The sequence below is a fragment of the Pan paniscus genome, chromosome 14 (assembly GCF_029289425.2).
Source record: "Pan paniscus chromosome 14, NHGRI_mPanPan1-v2.0_pri, whole genome shotgun sequence".
Classification (NCBI taxonomy): domain Eukaryota; kingdom Metazoa; phylum Chordata; class Mammalia; order Primates; family Hominidae; genus Pan; species Pan paniscus.
Genome location: NC_073263.2, coordinates 52,476,967 through 52,499,258, shown reverse-complemented (window position 1 = coordinate 52,499,258; position 22,292 = coordinate 52,476,967). Strand labels below are relative to the sequence as shown.

The 22,292-nt window shown below is 44.0% G+C and overlaps 1 protein-coding gene across 1 annotated transcript in view; it reads left to right on the top strand.

Annotated features, from left to right (window-relative positions):
* Window positions 1–22,292, top strand: part of LOC100980358 (guanylate cyclase soluble subunit beta-2) — a 71,526-nt gene that overhangs the window by 4,195 nt on the left and 45,039 nt on the right. Inside the window, exon 3 of the mRNA XM_024925300.5 lies at window positions 13,641–13,735. Coding sequence (XP_024781068.4) covers window positions 13,641–13,735 — 95 coding nt within the window. The remainder of the gene's footprint in view (window positions 1–13,640; window positions 13,736–22,292) is intronic.

Here is a 22,292-nt window from a genome sequence, read left to right as displayed (position 1 = left end):
CAAATCCTTTGAAGCAGTAAGTCCATTCCCGAGAATCTATTCTCTTAGAAATGCACACCTTTGTGCACACATATATGCATATATATGCAAAAAGATATAATGTAGCTTTATATTGATAAATAATACAATAAAAATTGTCTTTAGTAGTTAAAAACAAACCAACAAACAAATAGAATGACAAAAGAAATATGCATTATGATATAGTGATTGCAAAGATCATGAAGCAACTTGCAAATTTTTATGACAATACTGTTAAAAAAAATAAGAAAAAAACCAAAAAAGACACAAGTTACATATCTACTAGGTAAATTACACAAATGAAAAAGGGTTAAGAGAAAGACCAAAATAATAACTAATAGTGACTGAATTAGATAAAATGCTGGATGATTTTTTTTCCTAACATCTATTTCCCAAATTTTTTTTCTATTTCCCAAATTTGCTATGTTTTTATTGCTTTTGTAATGTAAAAACAACTTAAAATGCTTAATGTAAACTTTCCCTCCTCTTCCTCCTACCCCCATTTTAAAAATAAAATAAATCGAGCTGAGAGCACAGTGACTTGCCACAGGTAGGTCCTGCCCAGACCCATGGCCCTGCACAGGCCTGTTCACTGCAGCCCACTGCTCACACACAGGACACCATCAACCATCTTATTCTCGGGAAGGCAGCCCAGGGGTAAATCAGCATCTCTGGGGTAAATTGCTTACAGCTCCACAAGTTTAGATGGGAAAAAGGAGCTCTGGCCTCATAGAGGCGAAGAATATTCATTTCCAAATATTTTAAGTAGGAGCACTGAGTAACTATGATCAGAGAAACCTTGGACTCGTGGACCCTTGAGAGATTATTTAGCCCAGATCTTCACAGTTGACAGGTGAGGAAACTGAGGCCCAGAAAGGTTAAGTGACTTGGCCAAGACTGCACAGCCAGGGAGCAACAGGGCCAGGATGCGCTGTCAGAACCTTAAAGTGCTCCTTTTCAGCCCCCTATGCGGCCGTGGGAAGAGAAGCATCTGAAGACTTTTTCATTTTTTTATTTTTTGTAACAGCCATTGCGTTGTAAAGGCTAAACTCAGTAAGAATAGAGGACAGGAAAGAGCAGTCTTCTTATTTTAAGCACTTACTTTCGGCCACGCCTCTTATATAATGGTCTTTTGAAAGCCCAACAAGAACACTGCAAGGCAAGGTATTGCCCTACTTCACCAAAGAGGAAACAGTCCCGGAGAGGATGATGCTGAAGACTGCACAGTGCATAAGGGGGCTGGGGTGGGGACACAAATCCAGGTCGGTAACTGCAAAGACTCCTTTCTATTAGGCCATTCTACCTGGGGAAAGGAAGAGCAACTGGCAACGGGAATTCATTTTCTTTTTTTTTTTTCTTTTTTGGTGAGACGGAGTCTCACTCTGTCACCCAGGCTGGAGTGCAGTGGCGTGATCTCGGCTCACTGCAACCTCCGCCTCCCAGGTTCAAATGATTGTTCTGCCTCAGCCTCCCCAGCAGCTGGGACTATAGGCACCCGCCACCCGCGGGAATTCATTTTCAGGGGCTCTGGGTGAAATAAGAGAGGTGTGTCTTTAAACATGTATTTACTGAGCTCCCATAGTAGGCCTGGTACTGTGAAAAACACTGGAGGATTGAAGAAGCAAATAAGCCGTTTGGCCTGGATGGCTTTAGAATCTGTGGAAACATTACAGGTATGCCTGGAACACAGGAACTAGGGTGCTGAAGGGCCATGTCAGATGGGAAATTGGGATCGTTTCCTCTGCTACAAACTTGACAGGGGCAGGTCAGCTCCAGCCATGCACACCTGGGCCTTCCAGAGGATCAGCTGCTCCTATGCAGAGGGCAAGCCGTCTTAGGAGGAGGAAGGAGAGATGGCAGGCTCAGCCAAGCTGTTGGGTGGACACTGCATGGTGGGGTGGGGAACCAACTTGGGAAATAGGATACTCATATTCTCAGAAACACGGCATTGTTGCAAGTCCTTAGGAAGCAGTCGTTGGATTCAGCGGGGGCTCTGGGGCTACAATGCTGAACTCAAAGCCCAGAAGCAAGGCCTACAGTCTGTATGACCCTGGCATGGCACTTAACCACTCTGCGACTCAGGTATTTCATCTGAAAAGAAAAATAATAAAAGTAGCTAACCTCATGGGGTTATTGCAAGTGTTAACTGAGATTGATGATACAAACCAGGCACTTAGAAAAAATGAGTGGCCCAGGATGAGCACTCAACAAATGCAAGCTGCTGTTGCATGATGGCTGCTTCAGTGCTTGGTATTGGCTTATTTTCAAGATGCTCGTCCTCACGTGGGTTGGGGGAGAGGTGGGGGGCAGTGGCGTGCGTCCCACTGGACTGGATTTGCATCTGGGCTCTGCTGCTCAGAGCTGTGTGATCTTGAGCGGGTTGCTTCACCTCTCTGAAGCTCTGTTTCCTCATTGATAAAGCGGGAATAATGTACCTATCTTCTAGGGTTAAGGAGAGAATTGAGTGGTGCAATCTACACAGAAGTGCCTAGTAGAAACTCAGTAAGCATCCTTCCTCCTCTCTGAGATATAGGTGCTACATTAAGATTACATTATACTTGACATTATTAGAACCACTTTGCTGCTGGTCAGATAATGATGCTTTCCATCTTGAAGAAGCAGATATTCCTCAAAGGCTTTCTCTTTGCCCAGAGGAGACCTTGCCTCCTAAAGTTAGTGTGATTTGCTGAATGGCTTTATCTCCACTCCTCATTTCAGTCTGATCTCCCTGACGCCTAGTGTGGGCCACTGTCTAGCCCTGCCTTGAGGAACCCTCATAAATGCTAGGGACCAGGCCGTGAAGGGGAGAGATGGATTTTTGTTGATTGATTTTTGACTAACGAATTTTCTACCATGTGATTTCCTGGTTAGGACCTTTAGCCTCAGCTCAGCTGCTGCTTAGAAGAACCTGTCCTGCCTAGGAGAAAGGCCAGGGCTCTGGAAATCATTGAAAATAGCCAGAGCACTTAGACATGAGCAGAGGTAAAATGACATGTTCAGCTCTGCCTACGACAGGCAGCTGAGATGTGTTGTTTAAGGAGGGACTCTCACCCTCCGGGTATGACTGAACACAGATAGCATGGCCAGCTTCTGGAACCTTCATTGGTTGAGATATTCAGCATATCTTTCCAAATCAAGGGGGAAAAAATCTCCAGCTTTCCATGTGCAAGTGGATGGAAGAGACTTTTTCCTTTTTGGATCCTTGGTGCGACCTCTCTGAAAGGCTGGAATGTCATCTCTTTCTTCCTTTAGAAGAGCAGTTCTCATAGCATTCCCAAACAAACAGGAATCCACATGACCTCCAGGGGGATAAAGGACATTTGAATGAGGGTACAAGAATGCAAGGGAACCAGAGAAATATGTCTGGGAATAGAGAACCCAGCAGGGTACATCCTGCGCTTGTGTCATTAGGTTTTATCTCTTTCATCTTGAAGTTTCAATTATCTGCTTAATTGGGTCTCAGGATGTTTGTATACAGAGCACTAGACATCTATACGATTGCATTGGAAATGCATCTTTAAGCCAAAAATAAAGCCAATCTAAGAAGTCCACCAGCTATGAAAATTGCATCATATTAGAATTTACTAAAAAGAAAAAAGAAAAAAAAACTAGTGCAGAAAACTCAGCTTTTAAAGGAGAAATTAAGGTGAGATTATTGGCTGTGCAAAACGATTTGCTTAGGCCACATTTAAACAACAAATTCCCTAATGCTTTTAGAGTAGAATTTCAGCTGAGAAAGAAAAAACCCATCAATTCCTACAGAAATTTTAAGAAGAAATGATTAGGTAAAATGAAGCATGTTTCCAGACCTTATGACATAAATTTTATCTTAACATGAAATAGGAAACAGATGTTTCTCCTCCTTTGCTTGCAGTATTTTCCTCTCTTATAGTCTAGATTTGTAGATTTCTAATTATAAATCACTCTTTTTTTTTTTTTTAAGAGACAGGGTCTCACTCTGTCACTCAGGCTGGAGTACAGTGGTACGATCATAGCTCACTGCAGTCTCAAACCCTTGAGCTTAAGTGATCCTTCCACCTCAGCCACCAGAGTAGCTGGGAGTACAGGAATGCACCACCATGTCCAGCTAATTTAAAAAAAAATTTTTTTTTTTTAGAGACAAAATCTCTCTATGTTGCCCAGTCTGTTTGTGAACTCCTGGCCTCAAGAGATCCTCCTGCCTCAGCCTCTCAAAGTGCTGGGATTACAGGTGTGAACCACCGTGCCTGGCCTAAATTGCTTGTTTATAATCTTTTGGTTAAAACCTTTATTGAAATTTAACAATGAGAAGGAACTAATGGATTAGGAAGAGTAAGGCCTTTGGAATCAGATAAACCTTTACATTTTGCCTGGATCACTTACTTGCTGTTTGACTTGGGCAAATGTATTTATTCAACAAGTATTTAGCTTCTAGAATGTGCTGAACAAAGTTTCAGGCACTGGGAATAGAGGCAAAGGGAATAGGCAAGTGCTGTGTTCCCTGGGAATGTATTCCAATGGGGAGGACAGTAAACAGGCAAATAAACAAATAAATCTCAGGTTGTGCAAAGAGCTAAATTTAGAGTATTTAGTGGTGACTGGGCAGAGAAGATGCCAGTTGCCCTGAGCTGGTTAGAGAAAACCTCTTGGCAAAGGTAATGTTTGAACTGAAAGGAAGGAAGGAGTCAGCCTCAAGACAGAGAAGTTATATGTGTTCCAGAGAAAATGGCAAGTGCAAAGGTCCTGAGGTCAGACTGAACTCAGTGAAGAAAAAAATCTAACATGCTTGGAATATCATATGTGAGGAGTCTGATAGGAGATGAAGGTGGAGAGGGTTTTAGGGATCAGGACATATAAATGTGTAGAAGATGAGAAGGAGTTGAACTTTTCTTCTAATGACAATGGGTTACTGATGTTTCTGAGCTTTGGTGTGCTCACTTGTGAATGGAGATAATCATGGTGCTCACCTCATCCACTTGTGAGCATAGGTGAGGTGGCTAACATCCCCTTGGCACTTTGTTTGCAGAACTTAGTCCAGGATTTTACTTCCAAGGATCAGCAATCCACTATGTAAGCTAATGTTTAAAGGAGTTACTATAAAGATTCAGAAGACTCTAACAGAACTCAATTGCAGGAAGTACAGATAAATCTCAGAGGAAACAGAAAGTCAGCAGGTCTGTTTCCAACTCTGCATCTCCCTTCACGTTTACTCTATTTTCCTGGTTATCTCTTCTCTCTGCAAGTCTTTCAATTTCTGTTCCTTTTTTTTTTTTTTTCTGTCACCCAGGCTGGAGTGCAGTGGCATGTTCATAGGTCAGTGCAGCCTCAAATCCTGGGCTCAAGTGATCCTCCTGCCTCAGCCTCCTGAGTAGCTAGGATAAGAGGCACATGGCACTGTGCCTGGTTATCTTATTTTATTTTTTGGTGAGACAGGCTTTTGCTTTGTTGCCCAGGCTGGTCTCAAACTCCTGACTTTAAGTGATCCTCTTGCCTCAGCCTCTTAAAGTGCTGGGATTACAGGTATATGCCACCATGATTGGACTTAATTTCTGTTTCTTCCAAGCTTTTCTATATGCCCTTTGGATTCAAGAGATCACCATCATCAGACTGGCTCAGTTTCTCAGTGCCTCAATTGCAGATGCCTGAGAAAGAGGGTTTGATGGTCTTTGGTCTGGAGTCCATATGTATCCCATTCAGATGGACTTTGGAGGGTGGGGTCTCTAAGAAGAGGTAATGGGTAGAGCCATCAGGACTGACGTATATTCTCCATTGTATAAATAAATACATGAAAACGGAATGAATGATTGGATGATTCATGTGTGTATGAATGGAAGATGAATAAATGAATGAGAGGTGGATGGATGACTACCAAGCCCAACCAACCCATTTAGGAGAGAGGTGGGTGGGATTACATGGCTTCTCTCTATGTCATGGGTTCTTAACCAAAGGTTCATGGATAGGCTTGAGAAAGTCTGAGAACCCTCTGAAGTCATCTATTAAAATGTTGTGTACATGTGACTATATGTATTTTCTGGGGAGAGGGTTCATAGTTTTCATCAGAATCTCTAAGAACTCTACAATCTAAAAAAATCAAGGAACCCTGATTATGAATCCTTGGGATTTTTGTTCTTGCTAAATAGGAAATGCTGGCCGGGCACAGTGGCTCGCGCCTGTAATCCCAGCACTTTGGGAGGCCGAGGCGGGCGGATCATGAGGACAGGAGTTCGAGACTGGCCGGGCCAACATAGTGAAACCCCTGTCTCTACTAAAAATATAAAAAAATTAGCCAGGTGTGGTCCGGCACCTGTAACACCAGCTACTTGGGTGACTGAGGCCAGAGAATCGCTTGAACCTGGGAGGCGGAGGTTGCAGTGAGCCGAGATCGCTCCATTGCACTCCAGTCTGGGTGACAGTGTGAGACTCCATCTCAAAAAAAAAAAAAAAAAAAAAAGGCTGTTAACATTGTGACATCCTGAGAAGCATTCCTTCGAGCCCAGTATATTGCAAAACTAATTGAGCCAGAAAAAGTCAGAATTCATTCATTCCCTTTTCTGCTATCCCTCGTCCATCCAATTGACTCACCAAATTTCTCACCCTCTCTTCAAGACTGAAAACCCCTGGCCCTCCATGTTATCTACTTTTCCCATAAATAAAGTCTAGTTAAAAAGTAGCTGAAAGCAGAGAGTTTTTGTTTTTAACTTTGATCCAAAAATGTTGCTTGTCTCCCCACTTCTGTCCCTTTCCTGGCCACAAACATTTTTGCTGGTTCATCTAGCTGCCTGAAACCACAGCCCCTCAGAGCCAGAAGGGCCCTTAGAAATCAATCTGGTCAGAGCATTTCACCTGGAGGACTCAGCCTCCAAAAGATCATATGAGAATATCTGTGGGAAATTCTAAAAATATAGTGAATATTATAATATTAAATATACAAAGCAGAAGTATTTTTTTCTAACAAAAGCTGTCAAAGGTAAAGCTTGAGAAATACTTTTGTTTAGTATGACTATATGGAAGATAAATTTTCTTCTTCCTTTTTTTTTTTTTGAGATGGAGTCTCGCTCTGTTGCCCAGGCTGAAATGAAGTGATGCGATCTTGGCTCACTGCAACCTCTGCCTCCCAGGGTTCAAGCTATTCTCTTGCCTCAGCCTCCTGAGTAGCTGGGATTACAGGCATACGCCACCACACCTGGCTAATTTTCTTACTTTTAGTGGAGACAAGTTTTCACCATGTTGGCCAGGCTGGTCTCGAACCCCTGACCTCAAGTGATCTGCCCACCTTGGCCTCCCAAAGTGCTGGGATTACTGGCGTGAGCCACTGCGCAGGGCCTGGAAGATAAACTTAGTAGGAGTAGAAACAGATATCACGAGGCCTGAAGCTTATATAATTTGGGAAGCCTCCTTTAAAAAGAATATAATTACCAATAAAAATTTAGCTACAAAAATAAGTACTCTTCTTAGAATTAAGGAAGAAAACTTTAAAGCTGACAGATAACATAAACATCAAAAGCTGGAAACATGTTTTTATTGTTAGTATCATAAATTAACTAGCCCTCTTTTATAATACTTTCCTGCATCTTTGGCTGTATTTTGCTTTTTCTGTTCATTGGACAATGATTTTATAATGTCATTTTCTATAAAGAGGATAGAATGAATATTCTAGCATGGCTGGCTGAAAATTGTATTTATTGTATTTTGTTTTCATTGTTAGCTTAGACAAATTTCTTTATGCACATCCATAACTTTCTCAGCAGTTTCTTGCTGAAGTGTGCTTCTTTCCTGTTGGCAAGTCCTGGGAAAACTCCAGCCTTTGATCTCCCTCGACCTGTTCCACCCATCTCCCCTACTTTTACGCAAGTCCTCTTGGACCACGCGGTCCCCACTGGGAATGCGCAGCCTCTCTTTCAGATGCCTTTTTGGGGGGTTAGAGTAGAGTCTGGATGTGTGTTGAGTCTACCAGAAGCAAGTGGTCCTGAGGACTGGGTGGTCTGCAGCTCCACCCACAGGCATCCAGGACCACTACCAGGGCATATAAGGTGACCCCTCAGGCTGGGGATGGCTCCAAGCTAGAGGGGGCCAGGTGAGGCTGCTTCCTCCCTGTCCTGGAAACCTCAGCTTCATTAGCTTCCAAAGCAAACCTGAAGCACTCTTGATTTAAATCAGAAGTTCTTAAACACTTTGGTATTCAGAAGCCTTTATACTCTCATAAATTATTGAAGACCCCACAGAGCTTTTGTTTAATCTATGGGTATTTATGGTATTAGAAATTAAAACAAATTAAAAAAACATTTTTAAATTTATCTAAAATAATTATATGTTATAATATATAATTATGCTATAATACATAATATTACATGTTAATGTAACATTTTTATGATAACTATATTATTCAAATAAATTAATGACAAGATGGCATTACTTTACAGTTCTGGAAATCTCTTTTAATATCTGACTTAACGGAAGTAATGGAAGTGGGATTCCATCTTCCGCAATGTATGTATTCTGTGATATGATTTTGGTTGAAACTTGTGAAGAAAATATGGAAGGAAGAAGAATTTAATACTCTTCTCAGATAATTGTGGCTATTCTTTTAAACCTCACAAAAGCTTGACAAATCGTATTTTCTCAAAGGTCAGTTATAATGTTGAATCTGTAACTGTACTGATGACCTTCTTCGTACTCTTATATTAAAATCTCTTGATCTGTGTTACACTTGGATAGAAATTTTTTCGCATCATTTTGTACTAGCTTGCATGAGTTATTTGGAAACTATTAGCTCACTGACTTGTGCTAATCTTACAAATGTTGACATGTTTCACTATACAATATCAAAATTGCATTTGTCAATATCATCATCACCTTAGCCTCTAAGGATTGGGATGCTAATAAGCTTACAGTATAAGATGCAACTTTTTCCCCCAAACTTGAGTTTTGTCATTGGCAACACATTCTGCCAGTTATTTTCCTTGAAGTGACAGGCTAACTTTGTTATTTTCTTAAGAGAATGTGTGCCAAGTATCCAAGTCTGAGTAACCATAGTTCGTCTGTCAGTGGTTTTTTAAGTGGAAATGATGTTCCATTAAAAAAAGTGGCTAATTCATCTCATAACTCAATCGTGTAAGTACTTTTCCTGGAAGTGACCATTCACACTCCTGCATATAGGAGAAGTACTTTATTTGAGTGCGTACTTCCCATTCTGTTACATAAAATATTCAAAAGATGTATACTCAGGGTCAAGATTTCATAACATTAGTAATTTTTACTACCTCAAAATGAACAACCTAAAGTAAAACTGGCATTTTTTTTTACTGCACATATGTGACAATGAGGAATATGATGACTATAAATAATATACTGAAGATTTAAAAAAAGAATATAATAGTTTTGTGCCACTGTCTTGATTCATGCTATAAGGCACCAAGTTTTACTCACCAATGCTTATGTGCCATTAGTGCAAATACCAATCAGTACAAAAGGCAAATAATGTCTTAATTTGGTTTTGAAAATAGTTTGGCCTCATGGATTCCTAAAAACACCTTAGGTATTCGCAGGGGTTCCATGGGTCATACTTTGAGAACTGCTGGCTTAAATGCCTTAAGCATCCTTCTAAGTGAATCAGAGGTCAAGGAAGGAGACATCATTGGTGGCTGAGGGAGAGGAGGGGAGGACCAGACATGACAGTCTTCATGACAATGACCTAGTTGAATACTATCATTGTAAAAATGAAGAAATGGAGGCACAGTGAGATTTGCTCCAAGTCATCCAGCTAGATGGTGGTAGAGCCAGGGTTAACTCCTAGGTCTCCTCCTGACACACAGAGTCTGTGAGCCTCTGTCAAGTTAGGTCTCTCACCGAAATTATCTTACAATTATTTATTGAGTACTTGTTGTGTGCCAGGTACAGGGCTAGGTATTGAAGATATTAAATCAAATGACATTGTCATGATCCTTCAACTTGGTAGTCTAGGAAGCATGCAGATGGGCAAATCAATTCCACTCGCAGTTAGCACGAAGACAGGTGATACAGAGAGCACGGGGGGCTCAGAGCAGGGACGCCCGGATCTGCAAGTGGCTGAGAATGTCCAGAATCGGGATTCTGACACTGAGTTGGGAAGGAAGAATCAAGTTAGCCAGATCAGGGAAAGTGAGAACTTTTCTAGTGGAGCAGAGCCTGTGGGAAGGCAGGGAAGAGAGGGGTTTGAGTAGCTGGAGGAATGGATGTATGGGATAAATGGCTGGAGGTGAGGAGTGGGTGCAGAGGCTGGGTCGTGGAGGCTGGGTATGTCCACCTAAGAAGTCTAGATTTTATTAGGAAAGCTGTGGGGAGCCAGACGGGCTAGCTGGAGGACAGGCTAGAAAGACAGTCTGGTGCTTTTTCTAAATTCCAGATGGTTGTGACACCAGGACAAATCTTTTGCCTCTCTGGGCCTCTCTTTCCCCAAGTACACCTTGAGTCACACAGTGACAGGCAAGTTTGTTATATGAATTCCCCACCTACCCTTAAGAGAGCTGTTGAAAAAATGAGTTCCTATGGCTTAAATTGATCCCATTCTCTTGGCCTGAATCTTGCTACAAAGTGCTGTTCATTTTTCCTGTGGGCTTTATGGCTCACCCTGGACTCTGAATAACCATTACATCAGTTTAGTAAGGTTGAACCACGTAAAATGTATCATTTTTAACCTGTTGCCTTGCCAGACTGAATCCTAGAAAGTGTTTCTGTGCAGTGGTTTTCAAACCTGGACAGTCGTCTGAGGTGAGTGGTTAAAAATATATGGATTTTCAGACACTACCTCTTGGGGCTCAGGAATCTGTGTATTTATTTTGCTCTGTGAGTTGCTCTGCTATAGGCAGCCTGGCCCTGATTTTCTGCTCAGATATTTTGGGTATCGCTAGTTGGAACTAACTAAAGAGGAACATATATTGAATGCCTGCTGGTGCCAATTAAACACTGATTCCTTAGTCTCCTGCACATGGATGCATACAAGCACCTATGTGGCTGACATTTTTCATGTTCCATGACAGGTACTCCTCTTTGTGTGAGCTGGAAACATCTAACTTTTACTTCATTTCCCACATTTCTTGCATCTCCAACTCTCGATCTCTTCAAAATGCTTTCCAATAGTCATTTTTCTCTCTTTCTCCTCTGCATATGAGAGGCTCTGTCATCTCATTGGAAGATATCAATTGGTTTATTTATTTAAAAAAAATTCTTGGTGAACATACTGTTTTACTAAAGCAGCTTGAATGACTACATATGCAAGTGTGCACTGGCTCTGTGGGAAATGTTATATGCAGGATCATGGAGATCAATAAACAAGGCTGAAAATCCCTGTATAATCATAACAGTCTGGGCACGTCTGGCATCCCAGCAATGTGCAACATATATACAAACCCAAATAAATATTTGACACTAAAATATGATCAGTTCAGCCTACAGGAAAGAACAGGCTGCCAGATCCAGAGATTGGTGAATGGGTGGTCCCATCAGAGGGCCGGGGAGCGCCACAGAGTTTGTTACATTTCTGACGGTCCTGGAGGTCACTTAACCCTTTCTAAGGTCTTCAGAACACATTATGACAATGTGTCAAGTTTAAACTGGGGTCATGTCCACGTGTTTCTGTTTTGCTTATAGGTGCAGAAGGAGGGCACATGTTTTCACAGAGATTTGTGGGCCCCTGGGGGCGAGTAAGAGGCAACTCCAACATGGTGGAGAGTGCCCCACTTAGGCAGCAGTGGTGGTGTATAGCACTCCTCTCCCGAGCAGGCCTACAGCCGGTTTCTCTGAACAGCTGCCTCTGAAGATGCTTAGAAAGCACTGTATAAGCATGGGCCAAAACAGGAACTCTTACAGGCGAAGGAGAATTCAAGCAGCTTCTAGTCCTAGAAGCTAGAGTCCTAGATCCTCAACTGCATGCACAAGCGTTTCTGGGGCTGTCTGAGAATCCCCAGTGGATGTGTGTGTAGCAGAGAGGTTAAAAAAGATGGAGAAACACGAATCTTGCCCAGTACCTCCTCTATTTTACAGATAAAGAAATCAAGGCCCAGAGGGGGAAAGTGATTTTCCCTCAGAGCTTATTTGTGTAAGGTATAAGCTTGGAACCAAAGTCTCCTAAACCCCAGCCCTGGTCACCTCCTACTCACTACACAGCCCCTTTGTTCTCATTGTCATCACAGCTCTCCTAGGATCTGCATGGTGGTTCTCATTTTCCCCAAGCTCTTTCAGATTTGTTATCCTGTTTTATCCTTATCAACACTCCTGGCAGATAGGAAGGGCAGGTAATAATAATTGCCACATTTTACAGAGAGGAAGATGAAGTCCAGAAAGATGATAAAGAGATAGTTAAATTTAGTGATGAATAAGGATCCTCAAACATTAGAAGGTTAGGTATCCAGAGGAGGGAGCAGCCCAGTCTGCATTTTCCTAAAGGGTAGAACTAAGGCCAGTGAGTAAATTCCCAGCAGCACAGTACAGGAGTGGTGTGGGCTTTGAAGTTCAGAGCCCAGATCCTTCTCTTGTCAACCGGTGACCATAGCAAGACATTTAATCCCTCTGAGCATCAGCCTTCTCAACAGTACGAGGAATGATAAGTAATAAATTGGTCATCTCTTGGGCCAAAAGCACATGCTTAATAAATAGGAGGTATTATGAGGGCCCAGAAGGGGGTTTCATTTGAACATAAGAAAGACGTTTCCATCAAAGAAAACAGTTGGTAAGTGGAATGTGCTGCCTTGCAAAGGAATGAGGTTGTTGTCACTGGAAGCATTCAAGAAGAAACTGGAAAACCAGCAGTCAGAAATAGCGTGCAGTAAGAAATTGGACATTTAGAAAATTGGACATGTAGAAAATTCCATACTTCTCGCAGTGTCAAGATTCTATGGTGTGCTCTGGATAAGCTTGAATGCTCTGACCCCTCTCTGTTCTTCAAACATGCTCTCTGCTGCCTAGGAGCCTGTTCTCTCTGTCCAGAAGGCTCTTCTTTGCCTTTCCATCCTTCAGTCTCAGCAAAATCTCCCTTTCTTAGAGAAGCATTCCCTGACCAACCTCCTTCCCCCATTTGTTAACTCAGTTGCCAACTACAGTTTGATGGCTCACATAAGGGCCAAGCCAAGGGTGCAAGTCTCAGACTCCCAGGCTAAGCCTCTTTTCAGCAGGCTTGGCTAGCTGTTGAAGACTAAAGTCCATCCATAACTCCTGCAACATAGCCAACTACACTGCAAAACAGTGAGAAACTCAAGCAGCTGCTCTACCATTCAGAGAACAAGACTCTATGACCACTGAGTTCCAGTTTACTACCATATATTAAGTTCTGAACATGTGCTCAGTACAGTGCCACTTGCTGGGGGTTCAAAGATAAAAATAGGTCACAATGCTCATCCTCAAGGAGCCCAGCTAGTGGGTAAGACCAACAATCTTTATATAAGTTGAGGAAATGCATAGCCTATCCTGGGTACTTGAGAAGGGATCTCCAGGCTCAAACTGAGGTCCAGGGAAGGCTTCTTGGAGGAGTTGACACCCAAACACTCCAGTATCTCACATTCCTTATGATCAAGAAGATTATTGTTATATTATATCTTGCTGGGTCAGTGGATATATTCCTGGGGCAAAGCTCCAGCTGATGAGCATTCACTGCACCTCGATTTATCCTCCAGAACTTCTGCAGAAGTACAAGATGCCTTCATGACCTACACAATGTATGATGACGTCATCACCATTAAGCTCATCCAAGAGGCCTGCAACATTCTGGGTAAGTATGAAAGAACTTGTTTTGCTTTCTTAGAGCTGCTGTAACAAAACCCAGTTGATTCTCATTATTTGCCTTGGTTATAGTCTATAAAGCTGCTGCAATCCTGAATTAGTGAATACTGCACCATTGTTCCTAGGGGAAATACAGGGTTAGTTTCCTGAAAGTCTCTGGTCACAAGATTTTTGCCAACCAATCAATGCATAACTTTGTTTCATGTGTGCTTCTGTGAAAAAAATATGTATTTAATATACATAGTTGATTCATTCACATTGAACTGCTGGCCAACCGTACTGTAACTCATGCCTGAAGGAGGCTAATCTAACACTGCCTGTTCTCTGGAAGGATGTGACAGTCTTCTTGTGCTTAGGGACACTAGATGGCACTTCAGCCTACATTTGGGGGTCATTCTAAACAGCAAAATCACCAACAGAAAAGCAGAAAAATGTGAAAAAGATGACACTAAATAGACTGCAAGAAGGACACTTGGTTATAGTTCAAACTAAAATAAGAACACAGAGCACAGCCTTGTTCTACCTTGGCTAGAAGCATTCATGTTGGCCGGTGGAAATTCTATGTCTGTGAATGACCTTGACAGCTCTGTGAGTATTGATTTCGGGGCTACAGATAAATAAGTAGCCAAATTTGTGAATATGAAATCCTCAAATAATGAGGACCGACTGTATCACAACCTGGGTGGCTTAAAACTACAGAAATTCGTTCTCTGTGGTTCAGGGGACCAGAAGTCCAAAATCAGGTTGCTGGCAGGGCCGTGCTCTCTCTGAAGGCTCTCAGGAAAAATTCTTTCCCTCTTCCAATTTCGGGTGGCCCCAGGCTTTCCTTGGCTAGTGGCGGCATAACTCCAGCCTCTGCTTCTGTCTTCACGTGGCTGTCTTCTCCCTGTATTTGTGTCTCTGTGTCTAAATTTCCATCTTCTCATTAGGACATCAAGCATATTGGATTTAGGGTCCATCCTAAATGACATCGTTTTAACTTGATTACCCAATTTCCAAACAATGTCACATTCACAAGTTCCTGGTAGACATGAATTTTGGGGGGCACTCTAACCCAGTACAGGGCTCAGGTATGACCCTTTCCATTTGAGTGGCCTTAGGCTTCTTACAGACAAAAATGATGAGCAGCACCGTCTGCACCACTGCCATCATGTTTGGCTTCGATGTTGGCTTTACAGGTGTTGCAATACCTTTAGAATGATCTGCTATGATTATCTCTGGGTGTCAGGAGGAACAACATTGAGAATCCGCCTATGCCACCTACACTCGTGCTTACCTGGAAATGGATGTGGGGTGCTCTGCAGCGTGCTGAGGGCCCTTCCCCCATCTGCTGTCCATCGCATATTTTCCCACCTGCCTGGACATGAAAATGCCATTGACAGGGTCATAGGAGGGGGACCATGTGTGGATGGTCCCACTGACAATGTACGTGTCCTCCCAGGATGGTTTTTCCTGTGGATGTATTAGCACTGGATTTTTTTATCTTGTTAATCTGCTCACTCCCCAGGCCCAGAGGGGACAAGGTACAGGACAAAAAAAAAAAAAAAAGAAATTAGCTCTGCCTCTTTCTAATTTAATGACCGAGGACAAATGACCTAAATAGTCATAGTTTTCTCATTGGTTGAACAAGATATAATCTTCAGAGTTATTTGGAGGATTAAATGAGAAAATATATGTGAAAATATCATATGTGGTATCTGGCATATAATAGGCTTTCAAAAAACATTCCCTCCTTCCCTTCTTCCCTCACTCCCTCCTTCCCTCACTCCCTCCCTCCCTCCCTCCTTCCCTTCCTTTCTTCTTTCTTCCTTCCCTCCCCTTTGTGTTTCCTGGGCTGCTGTAACAAAGTACCAACAACCAGGTGGCTTCAAACAACAAACATCAATTCTCTCCCAGTTCTGGAGGCCAGAAGTGTAAAGCCAAGGTGTTGGCTGGGTTCATTCCCCTGGAAGCTCTAGGGATAACTTGTCTCTTGCTTCTCTCCCAGCTTCTGGCAGTTGCTGGCACCGCTTAGCCTGTAGACACATCTCCCCAATCTCTGTCCCCATCTCCACAGGCCTTCTTCCCTGTGTGTTCACGTGGCCTTCTCATATTGAGAGCAGCCATTGGATTTAGGGCCCACCCTAATCCCTTACGTCCTCACCTTATTTTAACTAGCTACATCTGCTCTCTTTTCAAATAAGGTCACAGTCTGAGGTTCTGGGTGGACATGAATTTGGGGGCACACTATTCAACCCAATACACCCTCCCTTTCTTTATCCTTCCTTCTCACCAGCACTGAGTACACAGTGAGCCAGGGCAGGCCTGAGGGGAGGGAGGGGCAGGCAGCCTCCACCGTCCCAGGCTCCAGGGATCTATGCAGGAAGCCGAAGCCCCCCTCTGTACTTCCAGGATCTTTGGTGAGGTTCCTCTTTCCCTTCCCGTTGAACTTCCTTCACCCATTCCTCATAGGCGGTGCTGCCTTGGGTCACTGTGAGAATGTGAGATGGCATTTCAGGATGATCTCACTCAGACGCTGCATCAGGCCTCATGCTTGTCACCTGGCACCGGGTATAGCCCTGTTGGAAGTGTCAGGCTAGGCCCAGTCCCTGGGAGTGTGCAAGCTGGCTCTTATGCAGCCTGCAGAGGGTCTGGCAGCAGGGGCCATGGTTTTGAGTTGCTTTCATGGTGCCTCTGAGGGCCTAGCAAATTGGCTTGCCATTCTCAGGAACAATTTGTGAAATGATATAGGTTTAAGCCAGTAGCAGGTATCACAGTCATCAGCCCAGCAGGCGTGCCTGAGAACACACCAGGGCAGCTAGCTAATGCTAAGCCCACAGGGACAGGCAGCTTCTCCAGAGCGCAGCAGTGATGTGTAAAGTGCCCGTGTCATGTGAGGTATTGAGCTTATTTCCCTTCCCTTTGGATTTCAGAAAAATTATCTGATGATTAAAAAGATAGTGCCAGCTTTACTTGCAGGCAACTGGATCTGACAGATGAGAGGGCTTTTCCCATGGCTTTCACATGGCGCTGTGACTGATATCTACATCTCTTCTCATGTTCCTGGTCATATCCTGGATGCAGAAGACCTTCCAGGGATCCGTATCCAGGAGAGGCCCAAAGTCTCTGCCAAGCTGGGAGGGGGAAGTCATTGAGGCTGAGGAAGCTGGATGTGTGTGGTGCTCAGAGTTCTCTCTGGTAACAGGTGGTCACCTGCTTCCCCTGCCCACTCTGGGCCACCTGCTGTCTCATCTCATCATGTTGCTCTCTTGGAGCCACAGAGCCAAGCAGGGGCCAGAGTTGCCAACGAGGCCTGGCAGGTGATGGTGATCATAGCTAGGAGGAATCTGGTGTCCCAACTGGTTGTTAAAACAACTTCCAACCAGATGTATGTTAGCCCCTGGTCACTTCCCACCTGCATCTTTTGATAGAACCAAGGTTGTGTCTGAGGCTGGAAATAAGGCACAAGGAGTGAAACAGTCATTTGCTCCTTCAGCTCCTGGAATTCAGGCGCCAAGAGCAGCAACACCTCCCGGATGCTTCCTAAAGCCAGTTCCCAGCCTGCCACCATGGCAGCACTTAGAGGGAGGACGCAGGCAGCTGGCAGACAGGGCTCAGGTGGCTTCCCAAGAATGACGGCTGGGCCTCTCCCCAAATCCACCAACCAGCTCCGCTCTCCAAAGAAGCTTACAGAGAGAGATTCTAGGCCAAAGCTGGCCCAGGAACTGGGAAGTGTCAGTGATACCTGCAAACCTCACCCCTATCCTGTCCTGCCTGTCTTGGGGGGACTCCCAGGCCCTTTTGTCTCTCCAGCAGCTAACACCAGGGGAGGTTTCTGTGGGGCTGGGTTATCAAAAAGCACACAGCATCGAGCTTTCTGCGCTCGAGTCTGAGAGCGGGATGTGTCCTCTTTACAGCACTGTGCTGCTCCCAGGGGCTGCAGGCCTGGAGACCTGGGTTCTCGACTCAGCTCTGCTCCCCAGCTATGGCCTTTTTGTTCAACAGGTGGCAGCAGCACAGCCACCCCAGAGGGTCACCTGTCAGCCTTTATGCTTGACACACCTGCCAAAGAGATTACCTGTTTTGTTTTCTTAAGCATCACTTTAATTTTTTTTAAAAGTATGCGATTACGATGTTAAATATGCTTTTGCAAACCAGACAGACAGATCTCCTCTTGATCCTAATATGTCCACCCCACATAGGCAAAGCCTAGGTGCTGCCCTTGTGGCTGACAATTCTGCACATCTGTGATCCTAGTGAGGGCAGAAGGTCCACAAGCAAGTCCAGCGGTTTGCAATTACCTCCTTTCTTCTAGCTAAGTAAGAGGAGCATCTAGTAACCTTCCTTCCACAGGAAGAATACAAATCATTAGGTGGAAATTCTGTAATGAGAGATGACTACTTCTGAGCTGAAAATCTGGAGTTTTGACAGAGCTTAGGAAATAAAACGGCAAAAAAGCTTAGAATGGGTAGTGAAATTAAGCCCACCTTTAGTCTTTTCTTGATTTTATTCCAAGGCATCCCAGCAGCAGAAGGACGTAGTGGCTGTATCGTGTAGTCTTGATTTGGTCTGAGCCCTCTGCGAAAGAACATCTCGTTGTTATTCCAGAATGAGAATGGAGGGTGGATTCTTTTCCGTCACACCAGCTGTGTGACCTTGGGCTAGAATTTCACTGAGAGTTGATCTCCTGCAAAAGGAATAATACCTTACAGGGTTGTGGGAAGGAATGAATTAAATCAAATAACAAATGTAAGGCACTTAGCAACATGCATGGCACATACTGGGTGTTTGGTAAATGTCAGCCAAATGTTGAATCTGAAGGAAGGACGGGGGTATTTCTATGTTTTGTAACTCTAGATACTGTCCCTTATAAGAAGACAGGCTTTGCTGTTCACTTCAAATGGCTGTGGTAAAAAATTATGTTCTACATGTACACAGGGAGGGGAACAACACACACTGGGGCCTGTTGTGGGGGTCGGGGGGAAGGAGAGCATTAGGAAAATTAGCTCACGCATGCTGGGCTTAATACCTAGGTGATGGGTTGATCCGTGCAGCAAAGCACCATGACACACATTTATGTATGTAACAAACCTGCACATCCTGCACATGTACCTTGGAACTTAAAAATAATAAAATAAAATAAAATAAATTATGGGCCAGGTGCGGTGGCTCACGCCTGTAATCCCAGCACTTTGGGAGACTGAGGTGGGTGGATCACTTGAGGTCAGGAGTTCAAAACCAGCCTGGGCAACATGGTAAAACCCCATCTCTACTAAAAATGCAAAAAAAAAAAAAAAAAAAAAAAATTAGCCAGGCGTGGTGGTGTGCCCCTGTAATCCCAGCTATTTAGGAGGCTTAGGCAGGAGAATCACTTGAACCTGGGAGGCGGAGGCTGCAGTGAGCCAAGATTGTGCCACTGCACTCCAGCCTGGGCAACAGAGCAAGGCTCTGTCTCAAAAAAAAAAAAAAAAAAAAATTATGTTCTGAGCTCTCTGATTAGTGGTCAGCAAACTACATACAGCTTATGGGCCAGATCTGGGCCCTTGCCTGTTTGTGTAAATCACGTTTTATTGGAACACAGCCATGCCCCTTTGTTTATACATCGTCCATGGCTGCATTTGTGTTACAGTGGCAGGGCTGAGTAGCTGCGCAGAGACCATATGACCTGCAAAGCCGAAAACATTTATTATTTACTATCTGCCCTTTACAGGAAAAGTTGGTCATTTCATGCTCTCAAGGGTGGATGCAGATCTTTTTCAAGATTCTAAAAATATCTTTTAACCTAAGAACTGCTCTGGACTGAATTGTGCCCCCATGCCCCAAATTCATATTTGGAAATGGGGCCTTTGGGAAATAATTAGGTTGAGATGAACTCATGAGGGTGGGGCCCTCTTGGTAGGATTGGAGCTCTTATAGGAGAGATACCAGAGCACTGGCTCTCTCACTCCCTGTCACATGGGAACATGGTGAGAGGGTGACCCTCTACAAGTCAGGTAATCATGTTATCACCTTGATCTCAGACTTCTGACCTCCAGAACTCTGAGAAAATAAATATCTGTTGTTTAAGCCACCCCATCTATGGCATTTTGTCATGGTGGCCCTAGTGGAATAATGTAAGAACTTGAATCAGCTTGTATATCTCCAGAAAGAAATACTCTGTATATATCATATCACCCCAGTCCATTTTTGTGGCTGTCTGTGCTCATGTACATCAAACAGTGTGGCAGTACCTCCAGCAGTGAGATGCCATCACATACCTGCCCCACTGCCGTCACATTCCCAACCCAACCAACATGTGTAGAGGCAGCAGCCAGTCTATAGACCAATGTGTGGGCTGGCCCACATCACCTTTCCACCGAAAGCCAACGTACATCACTGTGGTTTCTCTCTGCCTAGCTTTGAATGTCAGAAATCTTTTCTTCTTGTCGTTTATTTCCATAACATCTATTGGCCTATATCTATCTGAAAGAGTAAATGAGTATGGTGAATGCATTTTTCAAACAAGAAGTTGGGATGCAAAATCGAGTGAACACATGTATGAGATGTGGAATCAGGACAGCCCCAGGAAGCTCGTCGTGATTCTGTATGTCTACAACTCCCATGAGTCTGAGAGAGCAAGACCCATCCAAAGGAAAGGCTACAGGAATGACATTTTACTCTCTAACAAAATATACCGGTCAGTTGAAAATCCTCCCTTTGACAAAGGAAAAAGTGTGCTTAGTCACCACTAGCGAGGGCTTTGCTTTCCATGTGGGCTTCAGAATGCAATTTCCCTACCTTGAAGCAATTGCTGGGACTTTTCCAGACCGCTCTGCCACTGCATAGCTCTGTGCTTTCCAATTAGCATAATTCAGGAGGGGACCAGATGGCAGGTTGAGCATTGCATAAGGAATTGTTCTGTATATGAATAAGTGCCTACTTAGTGTGTAAGTGGGTTATTAGTGATCTGAAGTGACAAAATTCAAAACAACACACAACAGCCATTTGGCACAGCTGTGTCCGTCTAGACTTTGCTTGCGAAGACACCCATAGTAAAATGTGTTTCAACAGTTAGCTATCAGCAAATGCCAGCAAGCCTCTCTGCACTCACATCTTTAAAACTAAGAACAGCACAAAATTGACAACGTCTTGAAATCAGGCATTATAACGTTTTCTCTTCACTATTCTCCTCTGAGGATGGGACAAGTAACCCAGGCTGTGCAACCAGCCACGAATGGAGACTTGAATTCAGGTCTGCTGATTCCAAGGCTGATGCTTAATCCCACAGACTGGAGGGGAAGTCGACAATGTCTAGAGCAAGGGCTTTGGAATCAGACAGACCTGGGTGAGCCCCCTGGCTACACCGGCTCCTGATAATGTAACCTGGGGTAAATGTTCCCCTGGTAATGCAGCAATGATACCTGTGACGTTTTGCTTACCTTATTTGATTTCTTCTGTAGGACAACAACCCAGGGGGTTTCATCTGTCCTACAGAAGAAATCAAATAAGGTGAGCAAAATGCCTGACACCGAGTGGGTACACAACAAGGTACCTCGCCCTGTCCCTCACCCCTGCTTGCCACCAGATAGACCCCTGGACCTCTGCTGTGGCCCTGGTGGGGCTGACTACTCTGTTCCAAGGTTTGACGGGAACCAGGAGGCTTCTTCTCTACCAGGCTTCAGCAGAATTGCTTCATCCCTGCAGAGCACCACCTTCCTGAGCTGCCTTAATCGACTTCCAGTTTATTTTTTCTCTATGCCTGTATAAACTTACGACTACTTCTGAAACCCAACCCTCCCAATTTAGAGTCTTCTTCCTCCTTGCAAACTACAGCATGGACACGGGCAGATGTTTCTTTCCTTTTCTTAGACTACTCTTTCTCCTACTCCAAAATATTTCCCCATAAACTAACTCATGCCTGACATTAGTGATATCATTGGAGAAAAAGAGTATGTGAGATTATGGCTCTTTTCAGGTATCTGAAGAGTAATCCTTTGGATACCAATGCTTTGGGGGAAAAATTACCCATTTTCAATGGAAAACTTTGTCAAATGTAGAGCATGTACTTCTCTTTCCTGTCGAAGGGCACATGTTTTGCTGGGTGACTCAGGAAGAGTGCCATGAGGAATAGCTCTTGTTGCCTGTGACTTGGGTGACGGGAGGTGGGCAGGGGTCTTGCAAGTCTGGCCCTGAGTGGGCTGTTTGTCCAGGAGGCTCTGCTTTGGTGGCTGTGGTGTCCCTGCCAGCCTCACTGGGGCTTCAACAGGCGCTCTCTGTCCCCCAGCCCTGGACAGCCCAACTCTACTCTTTCCAGTACCTTGAGCTGAAACCCAGCAAGAAGCAAATGTTTCCCAGTGACAAAGAAGACCCATGCTTGTTAAGTCAGAAAGTTTGAGTTCATGCAACACTCCAATGTAAAAGCTTGTTAGAGGTCTCCACACCTGGGGAACCAAGCATAGAAGCTTTGTGACCATCATTTTCCTCCTGGAAAAAAAGTCTTGGGTGGGTGTTGTAATCCCAGCACTTTGGGAGGTCAAGGTGGGTGGATCACTTGAGCCCAGGAGTTTAAGAACAGCCTGGACAACATG